At 40.7% G+C, this 16287-nt stretch overlaps 1 protein-coding gene across 3 annotated transcripts in view; it reads right to left on the bottom strand.

Annotated features, from left to right (window-relative positions):
- Positions 1-16287, bottom strand: part of ZNF318 (zinc finger protein 318) — a 79646-nt gene that overhangs the window by 22395 nt on the left and 40964 nt on the right. Inside the window, exons 7-10 of one of the 3 annotated variants that reach the window (XM_058662575.1) lie at positions 15669-15872; positions 15118-15217; positions 14196-14314; positions 10407-13933 (exon numbers count right to left, since the gene is read on the bottom strand). In XM_058662575.1, the coding sequence (XP_058518558.1) occupies positions 10682-13933; positions 14196-14314; positions 15118-15217; positions 15669-15872 (3675 nt within the window). In that variant the 3' untranslated portion in view covers positions 10407-10681. Of the gene's footprint in view, positions 1-4675; positions 4837-5189; positions 5344-10406; positions 13934-14195; positions 14315-15117; positions 15218-15668; positions 15873-16287 lie in introns of those variants that run through there. The other 2 variants (XR_009245265.1, XM_058662581.1) reach the window with 2 other exon arrangements.

The following is a 16287-nucleotide window of genomic DNA, read 5'->3' as shown; positions in this document are numbered from 1 at the left end:
AGTGGATGGAAGATGGATCTCTTTCCTTCAGATTCCCCCTTCCTCTCTTTGCCATCGTTTCAAATAAAGGTTTTATTTTTTTAAAGATTTATTTTTATCACAAAATCATACATATATATACATATATATATATAGAGAGAGAGAGAGAGACAGAGACAGAGACAGAGAGAGAAAGGAGGAGAGACAGACAGGAAGATCTTCCGTCCAATGATTCACTCTCCAAGTGGCCGCAACGGCCAGTGCTGTGCCGATCCGAAGCTAGGAGCCAGGAGCTCTTCTGGGTCTCCCACGTGGGTGCAGGGTCCAAAGGCTTTGGGCCGTCCTCGACTGCCTTCCCAGTCCACAAGCAGGGAGGCTGGATGGAAGCTGGAGCTGCCGGGATTAGAACCAGCGCCCTTATGGGATCCTGGTGTGTTCAGGGCAAGGAATTTAGCTGGTAGGCCACGGCGCTGGACCCCAAATAAAGTTTTTAAAAAGTGAAAATACAAGAATAGTTGTAAATCACATGCCTAATATCTAGTACTAAAACATATAAAGATGGGCTGGTGTTGTAGTACAGTAGGCACCTGTGTGTCTACATCCCAATAACAGCACCAGTTTGAGTCTACTTCTGATCCAGTTCCTTGATAATGTGCCTGTGAAAGCAGCAAAAGGTGACCCAAGCCTGTGGGGTCCTTGCACCCCCATGGGAGACACATTAAAATCTCTAAGCTTCTGGTTTTAGAACAGCCCAGCTCCAGTCACTGAGACCATTTTGGAATGAACCAACAGATGGAAGATCTCTTCCTCTCTCTGTAAATCTGCCTTTCAAATAAATACAAACCTTTAAAATATAAGGAATTCTTAGATCTCTACAATGAAAAAATAAACAATCTGATTTTAACACAGGTGAGGAAAATGAATAGACATTTCTCCAAACAAGATACATAAGTAGCTAATAACCACATGAAAAGATCCTTAATAGCATGGATTGCATTACAGAAATGCAAATCAAAACCATACTAAGATATGAGGACAGTTGTAAAATGTCTGAAACAAAAAATAACAAGTGTAAAGTAGAAAAATGAAACTACGAAAAAACAAAAATGAAACTATTATACATTGTTGGTAATGTTGTAAAATGATTTAACTGCTACAGAAAACTATATGACAGATCCTCAAAATGTTAAACATAGAATAACCTGATGACCCAGCAATACCAGACTATTGAAAACAATAAACACATTACTCAGAAAATACTTATAAACAAATCATAATAACAGCACTATTTATAACAGCCAGATGTTGGAAATAACTCAAATGTCCACTGATGAATAAATGGATAAACTGTGTTATATACAGTTCCAACTGGAATACTGTTCCAACATAACTAGGAGCTTAATTCTACACCGATGAATCTCAAAAGCATTGTTAATAAAACACTGATACAAAGATCATATGCTACATAACGGCATTTTAAGTGAAATATGCAGAAGGTGTAAATCTACAGAGACAAGCAAATTGGAGATTACAAGGAGTGTAGCCAGGTAGAAATGTGAAATAATGAGGCCTAAAGAAAAACAGTATTCTATTTTGTAGTGATGAAAATATATCTTATAATGTGAATTTCACCTTTTTAAAGATTTATTTTTATTGGAAAGGCAGATTTACAGAGAGAAGGAGATACGGAGAAAAAAATCTTCTGTCTGCTGGTTCACTCTCCAAGTGGCCGCAATGGCCAGAGCTGAGCAGATTTGAAGTCAGGAGCCAGAAGCTTCTTCCAGATCTTCCACTTGGGTGCAGGGTCCCAAGGCTTTGGTCCATCCTCTACTGCTTTCCCAGGCCACCAGAAGGCAGCTGGATGGAAGTGGAGCAGCTGGGATATAACCCAGCACAACAATGGGATCCTGGTGCATGCAAGGTGAGGATTTAACCACTAGGGCATAGCACTGGGCCCTCAATTTTTTTTTTTAAAGCACCTGATATACTAGTCAGAATTATGATTACATTTTAGGATAATAACCCATAATAGATTATAAGAATGTTTTCAGGGATATTAGTCATATTTTATTTTTTGATTTAGGTATACTTACCCACTTGTGCTTACCATGTGAAAATAGCTGAGCATAGGGCCCGGCGTGGTGACCTAGAAGCTAGAGTCCTCCCTTTGAAAGCGCCAGGATCCCATATGGGCGCCAGTTCTAATCCTGGCAGCCCCGCTTCCCATCCAGCTACCTGCTTGTGGTCTGGGAAAGCAGTCAAGGACAGCCCAAAGCCTTGGGACCCTGCACTTGCCTGGGAGACCCAGAAGAGCTCTTAGGTCCTGGCTTCGGATCAGTACAACCTCAGCCGTTACAGTCACTTGGGGAGTGAACCATCAGACGAAAGTTCTTCCTGTCTCTCCTCCTCTCTCTAAATAACTGACTTGGCAATAAAAAAAAAACAAAACTTTATTTTTATTGGAAAGTCAGCTATACAGAGAGGAGAGCCAGAGGAAGATCTTCTGTCTGACAATTCACTCCCAAAGCCACCACAATGGCTGGAGCTGGCTGATCGGAAGCCAGGAGTCCAGGGCCTCTTCCTGGTCTCCCATGCGGGTGCAGGGTCCCAAGGCTCAACTGCTTTCCCAGGCCACAAGCAAGGAGCTGGACGGGAAGCAGGTTTGCCAGGATTAGAACCAGGGCCCATATGGGATCCTAGAGCATGCAAGGCGAGGATTTTAGCCACTAGGCTACCATGCCAGGCCCAACATTACAGTTTAATGCCAAAGTTCACTTTTTTTTTTTTTAAAGATTCATTTATTTTTATTGGAAAGGCAGATACACAGAGAGGAAGAGAGACAGAGAGGAAGATCTTCCGTCTGATGATTCAGTCTCCAAGTAACCACCACGGCCAGTGCCGTGCCGATCCAAAACCAGGAGCCAGGAACCTCCTCCAGGTCTCCCACGCAGGTGCAGGGTCCCAAAGCTTTGGGCTGTCCTCAACTGTTCTCCCAGGCCACAAGCAGGGAGCTGGATGGGAAGTGGAGCTGCCGGGATTAGAACCGGCGCCCATATGGGATCTCAGCGCGTTCAAGGCGAGGACTTTAGCTGCCAGGCCATCGCACTGGGCCCCAATGTTTACTTTTAAAAGGTTAAACATTATTATCATATGATTTAGGTTTTATTCCTATGTGTTTTTCCAAGATGACCAACAACACATATTCACACAAAAACTACATAAATATTCATAGCAGCACTATTTACAATAAGCTGAGCATTATTGACTAATGAATTAGAAACCCATGCTATATCCATACTATGGGATATTATTTAGTCATAACACACAATGAAACAGTAGCACATGATATACGACACAAAGGAACCTTGAGAACATTTACATTTAAGTGATCCAGGTCAGACATGAAAGAACACATATAACATGACTTCATGTATTGAGATATTCAGACTAGGTTCATTTAGAGAGATAGGAAATAGATTAGTAATTGCTGGTGGAGCAGGAGTGTCTGCTAATAGGTATGAGTTTTTTGGGGGTGGGAGAATGATGGAAATATTCTGGAATTACATAGCAACAGTGATTGTGTAACTTTAATGTATTAAACTACAGAAGTGCACACTTTAAGATGGCAAGTTTTGTTACATAAAAATGTTATACTTTCATGAAAAAGTAGATTTTAAAAATATCATCACTAATAACAGCTATGAACTCTAGCACATCAGATAGGAAAAAAAAAAAAGTCCAAAGGAAAAACGAAAAGATTCAAAAGAAAAGGTTCTGGGCTGGCACTGTTATAGCAGGTTAAGCCACTACCTGCAACATTGGCATCCCATACGGCACTGGTTCAAGATGCAACTGCTCCACTTCTGATCCAGCTCCATCTAATGCATCTGGAAAAACAGCATCAGAAGACCCGAGTGCTTCAGCCTCTGCACCCAAGAAGGAGACCTGGAAGAAGCTCTGGGCCAATCCAGATGGGTCATTGAGGTCATCTGGGTAATGAACCAGCAGGTGAAAGATCTTTCTCTGACTTCTCCCTCTCTGCAATTCTTTCAAATAAATAAATACATCAAAAAAGGCAGCAGCTCCATTTCTCTCATCCACTCCCTGGATGGGTATACCTTAAACATGGAATTCAGACACAAGTAATTGAGGTCTAACAGCAAAACTGGAGGTAGGACTGTGAGTAACAGATTGGAATGAAAGCTTGTTACCAACATTCTTGATTGTCCATGAGCAGAGGAATGTGATAGCTGATGAAAAACAGATCTTGGGCTGAAGAATGGAGAGAAACCGGTGGTGACAAAGTGTTGGCAGCCCTGGCACAAGGCTGCTTTCCATTGCTTCATCCCAGGGTCATGTCTTAGAAGTGAGTAGTTCTTAACTGATAGGATGTCAACAGCAAGAGGCCCTAAGACACTTTTCCCCCTTCACTTCATCCTGTGCTGATGGCTTTGGTTATACATTTTACTATTTGTAGTACATGAACATTCCCTCAAATTACTAAACTGTAGTAACTAGATTTCCAGGATTCTAAAGTGCTATAGAAGTTTTGTTCTTAGGAACAAAACTAGAGTAAGGGCTTTCTGGGTAAATGTAGTGTCAGGGCAATTCAGCTGTAAATGAATCTTATTGTAAATGACTTATTATGGTTCTCACTCCCACTGGGTTTCTCATCCCATGGCACAAAAAGACACAGTGGAGTAAAAGAAGCACTTACTGGCATTTTACATGGATAGAAATGAAGGAGTAGCCTTGGTATTTCAAACTGATGCTTGCTCCCTTCTGTGTACCAGATTTTCCAATATGTGTAGGAGAAGTAGTAAAATGAAAACTAGTAGACAGCTGTCCCACTTTTACCTAAATTTTTGTAAGGACCAGTAAGAGAAGACGAGCACTGACAACAGATGTTCTGTTTGCTGAGGACACTGGGTTGCAGATCCAAGAATGGGCAGATCTGAATTCCCAGCTTTTACAAACACATCATAACATAGAACAAGAGATGCTTGAGAAATAATTTATTCAATGCTAAATAAGGTAAGGAGTGGCAAGTCTAAAATACATACCTTCTATATCCACTCTTATTCCTCCTCTGACAAGAAGATGCATGTACACCACATGCACAATTTTCTCTCTTATCCAACTCACCATCTCCTGGCACCTAAAACAGGGCTTTCTCTATAACCCACTCCTTTCACAGCAGCCATACCTACCTTTTGAAACTCAGACCCTGGAGGTGATTGCCTACTGGCCCCAAGGGCGCTCATCATTTCCATGGTCTCTGTGGCTTTTAATCCTGCCTCCCTGGATTAGGGATGTCTGTTGTATTCTTTCCTTCTGGAAATCTGAAGACTTCTGGAATTGTTCCTGGAAAGAAAGATAGGCTGGTGAGAATCAGTAATGTGACACAATCATTCCGAAATAGGCAGGCTGCAGAAAGGCTGGATGGAACTCTAGCAGGGACAGAATAACAAAGATGAAAGAAAATACCAGCTCAGTATGGCATACTGTCTTTGCTTTCTCTACATCCTCTACCTTTTGTTTTACTGTTACATAACACTCCATTTTTGTCCTGCTTGCCCACTTCCTTAAACATACTAATTTCCATCATTTTCTATAAAAAAAAAATTTCCTGCCTGCCCCTACACATGAAAGGAATTAAAACATGTAAAACTTTCAATCATCATACCTTGGCACATTATTTTCATCATTTTGCATGCAGAAAAGTCTTGGTAATTTTTTTTGTACATTTGCATTAAAGCTCTGATTTATAGAATGTTCTAGTGCTGTTACAGCATTAACGGGTATGTACAACAACCTCAACAGAGACAAGGCAAGAGTAGGGGAAGCAGGAAGAGAAGAAAGTAGAGAGACACTTGAGGAAAGTGTTGTCTGGCATCTATGACAAATTTAGGAAGTTTAGCAAGGAAAATAGCAAGAGCAGTAATGACAGGAATGCACTGAGTAGGAGAAACACAACTTTTTTTTTTTGCTACAAAAGGAAAACACACCTGACCTCATTTCCATAGCAGCAGATGAAACTTCTAATGTAAATACAGTATGTTTATGTGTGTGTGCACATGTACGTTTTATATAAGTATTAATATTCTGTTTAAAATATACTTTCATGATCAAAATATTGAAATAAAACATAAAAAAACAAAAAGTGAAAGCATCTCTTTCCCCTACACAACCTTCTTAATTTTCTTCTAGATATTGACAGAATTTAGAATTTGACTAACTTAATCATGGTCATAAAGTATGGCTAGAACAGGGAACATTTGAAAATTAGAACTCCAGAAATTTTTTTTTTTGGCAAATTTAAAGGCCAGTTTCCCCTTCCTATCCTGTTTGTCTTCTAGAAACTGTAGTGGCAATGTTCTCCCTCTCCTGGCCTAGCCCCACTAGTTTAGAAGGCTGTTGAAATGGGTAGAACCACCTTCCCAGACTTTATATGTATTCACTCCTTTAGACTGGACTTTGTTGTGAATATCCCAAAAACCAGCCAAGGAACAGTTAGCCCTGGGAGTGCTAAGCACACCAAAAGAATACAAATACAATTTGTATTCTTAAGTTCTTAAACTTAGGAAGTTCTCACCCACTTACAACTTGCTAAATTATCAACCACTTGACAAAAATAGCCATTATTGCCACACTGATTAAGCATCTTCTGTGTGCTAGGCAACTGTTGTGCACTGTAAAAACAAATGATGAAAAAGTAAGCAGAGACAGCTTCCTGCTTTAGAGAATTTAAGATATACTTGAGGAGACATATTATTCAAAGAAATACATAAATACAAAATCACAACCATGTTAAGAGCTATAATATACACTTATGGGCCCGGCGGCATGGCCTAGCGGTTAAAGTCCTCGCCTTGAACACACCGGGATCCCATATGGGCACCGGTTCTAATCCCGGCAGCTCCACTTCCCATCCAGCTCCCTGCTTGTGGCCTGGGAAAGCAGTCGAGGATGGCCCAATGCATTGGGACACTGCACCCGCGTGGGAGACCCGGAAGAGGTTCCAGGTTCCCAGCTTCGGATCGGCGCACATCGGCCCATTGCGGCTCACTTGGGGAGTGAATCATAGGATGGAAGATCTTCCTCTCTGTCTCTCCTCCTCTCTGTATATCTGACTTTGTAATAAAATAAACAAATCTTTTAAAAAAATAATATATACTTAAGACTGCTTTCTTAAAAATGTATGGGTGGAGGGCAAATCTGGGAGAATAGCAATTATTTTAAGATTTTCATGTTAGAATCAACTGAACAATGAATACTGTTACCATATACATAACTAAATTTAAAATTACATAAACATTGTAAAAATTAGATTCTAAATAAGAAATGTGCTCCACAATACCAAACTATTTCCATTTGTCAGTGTTGTCACGTGAACTGTTATCAGTGAAGACTTAGCCTAGTTTCTGTAACTTGAGCTTAGTTAAGGTTTACTAAAGTGAGGATACCTAAGATTTAAGAACATTTTAACTATTTACTTTTATTATAGCTATTTGCGCTTTGCCCTCTTGCCCACTGGAAAAAAAAAAAGCATTTGGTGTTCGAGTTAGACACCTGTGTCCTGTGTATCTACCCTTTATTCCATTCTCAATTCTCCCTTTGGCCCTCATCTTAGAAATGATAGACAATTTGCAGCAAGTTCTGAAACCAAAACATTTTTGTGACTTTTTTTTCCCCCAAGAATAAGTGGCATGGGGAAAGTGGAAATATTTTGTTGTCTTACCCACAAGTTAGCAGAAATATTAAGTATAACGTGTGTTGTGAATGGAAGATGGCTTTCTGCATAAACCCAAGTGGCCATTTTAGGGAATTATTTTCAAAATGTAGGTAAAATTAGGTGTTCTTTTTTCCCCACAATTTAAACACAAATGGTCATCTATTCAAACAGTTGAGGGTAGCCAATAAAAACTATGTACATCATGTTCGTGGAAATCTATAAAACAGCTATAGAACACTGTATGTCACATGTGAAGATTAGGGCCCATTTCTCACATGTGCCCGTCTTCTAAATAACATTCAATATTGTGATGGCAGTAAATAAATATGCCTTACCTCCAGCTACTATGCTAGAGTTCTACCCTTCCTTTCACAGGGATTTTCTGAATGGACTCAAAAGCCAGGACCCCATTGATCAAGAGGAAGAAGCCAGAGATTTCTTGCCCAGTCCATAGATATCTAAAAGCTCTCCCTCAAGTGGCTCAAGGTAGATAGGAGGAATGTCATTCCTTTAACTCTTAGAAACGAGTATTATTATAGAAAACCAACCAACCAATTAGGCAATCCACCTAGGTTGGTAGACACGAGAGAGCACAAGAGGAGTTGCTATCAAGGCTTAGGCTTAAAGTACAACAGCCCCAGTGACATGAATTAATTTAGTCTTTCCTAGATTCTGCCTTTCTTCCTGTCACTCTCAAGTGGCCTTTTAACCTGGAGAAGATTCTAACTGAAAAAAAGTGAGGTTAGGATTGTCAATTAAGTCTAATCAACCTTCACCCACTCTTTCCCCAAGAAAGCCAATCTGTTTCCAAAAAGAAACAGAAGTTATCAAGTGAACATGCCTGAAAGTTAGTACAAATTAATATTTTAAATTATCATATTCCTTGGATTCCTGCAAATGACCTCCTAGAGAACAGGGAGGATCCAATTCTCTGGGTAAACAAGTCCACCCAGATTTAAGTTCCTCTATTGGGTACCTTTGAGTCAGTCTATGGTTTCCAAGCCAGAAAAGGACACTGTATAAATATAACTTGTCAAGCTCAGGAAGCTTGAAAATTTATAAAATTCCAAGTTTTTAGAACTGCTTCAACTGAGTTTGGTTAAAACTCATTTTAGATGAAGTTATAATTATAATAGTTATGAATTGAGGGAATCTCCTCTGGGGGAAATATGCTGTTTCAAGTTTAAGCCGAAAAATCAGGCCTACAAAAAATTACTTAGAATATTGGATTGCTTAAAAAAAATATTGGATTTCTGCTTTGGTGCTAAGGTAAGAATAATTAATTTTGTTAAGGAAACAAGCAAAACCAAGCCAACAGATATAACACCGCCCTCTGAAGTAATTTGTTCAAAATCAAAGCAAGGTAAATGGTTGCGGCATAGTCGGGGATCTTAGTTATCCCATATCTGTGTATTCTCCACACGAGGAGTGTGACTTCAGCGTTGTCCTTAACCAAAGTTCTAGAAATAGATCGCCAAACAACCTAACGATTCTGCAGCTTTGTATACAGGAAATAGGAGGCAAAAAAAAAAAATTAGTAATTCTGCATTATCTGTTTAGAGTGGGTGAGAGAACAGCAATCTGAAGCCTCTGCTGAGCCAAGTTGACAAACTGCTAACAGCAAGGTCATGGGAAGCTGAGACAGATCCGACAAACTAAGGACTGAGCTCCTGTTAGCAAGAAACACACTGAGAGTAGCAGAGTTCCCAGAAAAGCCCATGGAGAGGCAACACAGGCTTTCACAGCAGGAAGATGCCTACCACCCTCGTTCTCTCCAGCAAGTACTGGGGCAGAGACTGTGTAGCTTTCTAGCACTAAAGCAGCAGCTGACAAGTGGTTGAAGAATGACACACAACATGACGACAGTACAAATTCACTGTTCTAGCTTCTTGGTAGTTCAAAATGTGAATATACCTTCAGAACAAAAATCCAGAAACATGAGATTAAAGTATTTATTCCAAATAATTAACACATTAAAAATAAAGTTAAACTTTTCCAAGTCAACTCATAAATTCTTTAATCTTTTTTAACAAAATGTACAACCCAAAACATCACACTGGTAGAAACTACCTGGGAAAAGCAGAGGTAGGAAGGAAACACATGGGTTTGTAGAACAAATAATGAGTACAATTCCAAGACAACTTTCAGATAGTCTATCACTTTGGAACAGAAATAGCTGCTAAATAATTTAATATAGAGTGTCACCAGACCACAATACAATGGACAAAGGCCATTTCAAAAATAAAAGTGACCAAAAAATCACATCTGCTCCTGGCATTGGGCTGTGAAAAAGCCTTACCGATTGCCGTCTTCCAAAGTGAGCCTGCCAGATTCTCTTCCCTGTTTTCTGAGGTCATTTCCCCACGGGTTTGTGAGTTAGCAGGAGCATCTCAGGTAACAGAGTAGGAGAGTGCAGGACTTGACATGCCAATGAAGGAATTAAACAGTAAACAAACCATGTTAAGGCAGGCTCATCCAAATGGAAGCCTTAGAGATGAATAATTCTTTCTTCGTCAGAAGCTTTCCATTTTGGCAAACTTTCTGGTGTTTGTCCCAGAGATCCATAAGCTGCCCAGAAAATTGGGTAAGAATATAACACAGCAATTGGAAAAGTCATCTCTCTTTCTCCCTCCTCCCCCACATTCCAGAAATGGCAGCATCAAAGCCAAAATACAATCAAAGCACACTATGGTGAGACAGATAGACATCAGATTTTAATGACAAAGTAGGAGAAATAAATTGACCAAAAAAGCAAACAAAAATATTTTTTTTTACAAATATGTATAGAAGTTATGATTAATTTGTCTTGGATTTTAAGAAGGAAAGGAGGTACATTTTTTAGCTTCCATGAACATTTACTTAAGATGTTGACTTCATTTCTTGGTGTAGGTTTTAGATGAGATTGCCAACTAGCCCTGGGTCATCTGAGAATCTGATTTATATACAAGTAGCTCTGGGTGTATATTCTTAGTCACAAGTATTGGATTTTGTGTAGTCCTGAATGACATCAACTGAACCTTGCTGTTCAGGCATTTCCAGAGGGGTCTCATTGGTTCCAATGATCTGCTCCCTTGGAGGTGACCTTGAAGCTGGAATTGTTCCCAAATTCAAAGAGTTTTCATCTATTTGAGGAATTGATACCTCTGCGATGGATGCATTCAGAATTTCAGGCTGCAGTGGTCCCATATCCAGAGAACTACAATTAGGAAGGTTGCCTGATTCAGACAGGGGAGAACATACTTTCTCTTTTTGAATTCCTGATGTCCGTGTGACAAAGTCAACAAGGTCTGGAAGGCAAGGAGATGGCCCAAGGCCTGCAGGATTAACTGCTTCTGCTTCTAATCGGAGTGACTCCTGTTTTTCTAATTGGGAAGTTTCTTCCACTTCTTCAGGCATCATGCCACCTGCTAATAGGTCAAGGGCCTGGTGGGTTCCCTCTAGACTTCCGAAGCCTCGGTCAACATTTTCCACAGGAAATCCAGTTTTCATACTGTTAGAAGTAATCCTCCCACTTTTAGGATTAGATGAATTTTGTACACCCTTTGTCTCAAAATTAAGCACCACGGATTTGGGAGACTCTCGTGGAAACCCAGAAAAAGATGGAATCGGTTTAAAGTCGGTGGAAGTAGAGGATTTACAACCTATAGATGATACAGAATTTTCGTCACACATTTTCTGAGATGAGGCAGTTGGGGATCTACAAGCTGGATCTATCTCAGTATTGCAAAAATCAGCACACATATCCCCCAGACTTCCCAGGGCAGCGATCTCCTCTACCTTTAAGTCTGCACCTCTGAAATCATCAAAGGCTTTGTTTTCTATTGTCACCGTTAATTCTGGACGGACATCTCGCAGCTCCACAGCTTCCATCTCTGGTTTTTCAGGACCTACCCAGCTCTCTGGTCTCTTCTTGCTCTCATTCCAAACAGCCAGGTCATAGGCCATTTTACCACGAAAGCCTTTTGACCTTTTCTTTCTCTTGAGTTTGAGGTTTCTGTACTTAGAGGTTCTGGAAGCTGATTCTGGAGTTGAATTTTCTAGCCACTCCTTGTTACCAGCTGGAAATCCTTGCTCCTGTGGACTACCTGTTACACATATATCTGATCTGGCTGAGGATGGAAGTAGTACTTCTGGAGCAGAAAATTTCACAGTTAGATCTTGTGGGCTTTGGGTTAAAGATCTAGTTTCTGATGGAAAAGAGTCTATTTTTTTCTTTGTGGATGAGAGAGCCTGTGTACCTAATTCAATCACTGCTTTACCTGGAGTTTCACTCCCTGTCATGAATTTCTTGGACGGCTCTGCTTCTCCTTTCCATGTGTATGGCTTTCCATAGTTCACACTAGAATCTTCCAAGCTGTGGGGGACATGATCATGATCTCCTCTCACTTCAACTGCTACTCTTCCTTTTAATTCAATATTTGTCCCCAACTTACTTTCTCCACATTCTTCAGAATGAAGGTCCTGGCTTTCCTTACTCTGGTTACCAGATTCTATGAGGTGAATTTCTACAAACTTCTGAGGGTCCTTGGTATGACACTGTGTATCTGACTGTTGAGCAGCTGTTTCTACACCAGGTGGCCCTGGATCTCCTTGGTCAAGCTCAAGTTTTACTTCTGGAGATACATCCTTTTTAGTATCAATCTGGAAGGAGCTAGAAGTCCACTTTGCTGAAGTGTCTGGCTTTGGGGTAATATTTTCACAAGGTCTGCTCTGGCACAACCTTGTCAGAGGTTGCAAAAAGCCATAGCTACTGCCTCTGGTTTTTGGGTCTCCAGGCTCCACAGCTGACCATTTCCCTAGGGACACCAGAGTTTTTGCAATGGGCTTTTCAGTGCTGACTACAGGAGCAATGGCTGAACCCTTATGTTGAGGTAACTCCTCTTGGGATGTAGAAGTAGAAGTGTCTGAACTTTCAGTTCTAGAGAGGTTGCTATTTTCCCCATTGGCCAATGGAGCACCACTCAGCTTAGGCTCAGGTGCCCCCTTTCCACCACTACTGTAGAATATGCCATACAAGTCTTTGGCATTGGCTGTGGCTAAGCATGAATTTCGCTTTTCCAATTTTTTGGCTTGTTCACTGAACACACTTGAAAGAGGTGGTGGAGGACGCACTAACACAGAGAATAGGGTCTGATCCCAGTCACTCTCACTCACCCCAGGAGCTGTCTCATCAGAAGGAATGGCAGCTGGCTGTGCTGAGGCCATGATGGCTATAGGCAACACTGGGTTCAAAATGTTAGGGCCCAGGAAGCCAGGACTGACAGTCTGAGATACAACTGCGTTCGATTTTACTGAAGCCAAGACAGTATTTGCTTGAGTTGGAGCTGCTGGATGAGGTACAACTGGAGGGGGTGGTGGTGGTGGTGGTGGTGGTGGTGGTGGAGGAGGTGGCAGCATTTGCTCAGGTACGTGGGATGATTCATTCTTTTCAGCCACCACCATTTTTCCTTCTGGTGATCCTTTTAGAATCACCTCTTCCCCTCCAAATGCTTTGGAGATGATATCTGGTGGCAACAAGAGATCAGCTGAAGACTCTTTAACAACTGGCAGGGGCTTGACAGTAGTTCCAGAGGACTTGATGGAGAGAAATGTGTTAAGAGGTGCAGGTTTGCTCACTGTGATTGAACTGGACTTGCGAAGTACCGTGGATGGGATAGGCAGGTTTGGTCGGATCTTAGTCTGTGCTGAAGTTGTCACCACAGGCATCCAAGGAGTGCTATGTGCAACAACAGTTTTCCCAGAGAGTTTGATTTTGATGGGCTTTGCCTTCCCAGTTTCAGTTTTACCATCTTCTTTGTCTTTATTACTTTCCACCATCTCTTCTCTAGGGACATTTGGGATTACCACTGAAATTTTTTCTTCCTCTTTTTCTGTCTTCTTCCAACTAAATTTCCCAAATGAAGATGATGTTGGTGATTCTTTCTTTATCTCTTCTTTTAACTGGAGTTTCATGCTAGCGTTCTTCTTATTCTCAGCTTTTTCAGGAGAGCTCCCATCCTCAGAGAGTTGGTCCTCCAATTCTTCAGAATCCTTGTCATCCTCCTTTATTTCTTTCACAACTTTTGCCTTTTTCTCTTTCTTCTCTTCTTTTGATTTCTCACTAAGTTTACGCTTTAGTTCATTCTGTCGTCGTCTTTCCGTCTCTAGAACTACAGCCAAGCCAGCTTGGCGGTCCAGATTCCGCCGTTCCTCATACAACGGGTTTTCATCCACATATTTCTGGGAAGAGAAAAGATAAAGGCTTAACAATTGGTCAAAACACAACAGAGAAAATTTGGTTCTACTACTACTTAGAATTCACTCAGAAAAAATTCCTAGAGTAATCTTACTCAAAGGTATAGACTAACAGCTCATCATCTTTCATTAGGGTTAAGAACTTCCTAATGGTTACAGTGACCATCCCTGGCTCTGAAGTTGCCTGACAAATCTGTAAGAAATACTGCAGAAAGAGGGAAACCCACAATCCACAACAAAGACCAACCTTGTATTTCTCATTGTGTTGGTGACCTTTCACATGTTGTTCTCCAGAAATTGGATCCCCCAAAAATTCCTCACAGAGCTGGCAGTAAAATCCAGTGATGGGAATCAGAAACTCAGAGCCTGAAACAAACAGAAGTAAGTTAAGGAAATAAATCTTTTCACACAGGATGAGAGCAACAAAAGGAAATTCTACCACCCCAGTGCACTAAAATGGTAAGAGTACAGAGGACCTACCACTCTGGAATCAGAAACAGCATTTAGATGAATCCTAATGGCATCACCTTCCTAACCTAAAACTTGAATTCCAGACCTCTATTCCTCCAATCTCTTGGAAATATAACCACTTAATTCACAAGTGGCCCTTTGCCATGGCCATTCTTTGTTGCTGACTTTGACCAAACACTAACTGGCACAAAGCATCTTAGTACCTATTATCATATATATATATATATATATAAAGATCTTTAAAGCTAGTATCAATTACTTAAGATCCATAGGATATAGTAGTAACGTTTACTAGAAATTAACAAACAAAACTTTATAAAAAAAACTTTCTACTTTTCAACATACTCTCTAATAACAATGACAAGATACTGTATAATTTGTACTTGTAAAGGCAGTGAGGTTATTTCATCTCTCACTATTCCTTTCAACCTAGATTCCAAATAAGATTATGACAGATAAGCCAATGATATATATTTAAAATCTGTTAGATTTCTTCCTAGATGGGTAGAGACCATTCTTTTACAGACATCATCTCTCCAGGACCTAACTCCCCATTTTCATATGGAAGCCATTCTTACAGCTTCATGAGTAAGAATGACTGTGTTTCATATTAGGCTGCTCCCTAGTACCCTATTCAGGAATACCTCTTCCCCAGCTGAATGTAAGAGAAATGCTAAGGAGGCAGAGAGAGAACATACCTTTTGCAGGGACCGTTATCTTGTCATTGCGCTTTACAGTATCTTGCTTGGCCTCACTCTGGGTCTTTGAAGCCCAAGGTCTGTTGTAGGGATCCAGTGTCTATTTGCAAGAGGCAGAGGTGCTCATACAACAGCACTGATAACTCAATGTCCCACTTCTTTCTTTCACCCAAACATATAACACAGGGCCAGAATTCCCCAGCGACCCACCCCTAGCCACCCCCTCTGCCAACAGAAATCACCTGTGGAAAAGGTAAACACATGTTAGAGCAAGTATCAGAAATGGGTAAAATGAAAGAAAAAAATCAGGTACTCAAAGGAATCAAAGAGGCTGAAGCCTCACTTATACTTGCCATGGTATTTAGTTATAGGCAGGTTCCCTAGACTGAACCCTGGGGATGGGGTCTCCTTTGTTGGTATTTCTGGGTTCTTCAGATTGGGGCTCCTGCCCATGAGAATATTTCATTTGCCAGTTTTGCAATGTAGATGTGGACATAGAAGCTTGTGGGGAAGGAGGTGAGCGTGGAAGCAACAGAAGGCAGGACACCTACCTGTGCATGCTTCTTATTGTGCATATGGGTGAAGAAGTCAAACATAGTCCCACAAATGGTGTTGCAGTCTTTGCACCAGTGATTGCCAGCATCATAATACTCATAAGTAGCAGTGGGCTGATCTGACTGCGTAGCAGCCAACTGGAGGCTTTCAGCAGAGTTGGGACTTCTCGTATCAGACTGTTCATTGTTTACCATTGATTCCTAGGGAGGGAAAGAAAATTGGTACTTACAAGGAATTCAAGGTAGATTATCCATGTCCTCTCAAAAACTCAATGATAAGAATATGGCTACTTAACTATCGTTTCGGTGCCTAAGGCTGTACAAACTGGGGAGGAACCCTAAGAGAAATCAGCCTCAAGGCTCAACCAAAATTTATCCTAAGGCATTATCATATTACAAGGAGTAAATTAAAATAGCAATATATTTACTTGCATATACTAAAATAGCTGAAGAATACACAAAATTTTGGAAATACTGGCTGCTTCTTTTCACTGAATATACTTTGGTAGTTGAATAACATGTTAATAACATGTTAAGTATACTACTTAAGTTTTAAAATAATAACAACTGGCCCAGCATGATAGCGTAGCAGCTAGAGTCCTTGCCTTGCATGTGC

Source organism: Ochotona princeps, chromosome 1, assembly GCF_030435755.1.
Source record: "Ochotona princeps isolate mOchPri1 chromosome 1, mOchPri1.hap1, whole genome shotgun sequence".
Classification (NCBI taxonomy): Eukaryota; Metazoa; Chordata; class Mammalia; order Lagomorpha; family Ochotonidae; genus Ochotona; species Ochotona princeps.
The sequence above is the reverse complement of the archived record's forward strand: the minus strand, read 5'-3'. Positions and strand labels throughout refer to the sequence as shown.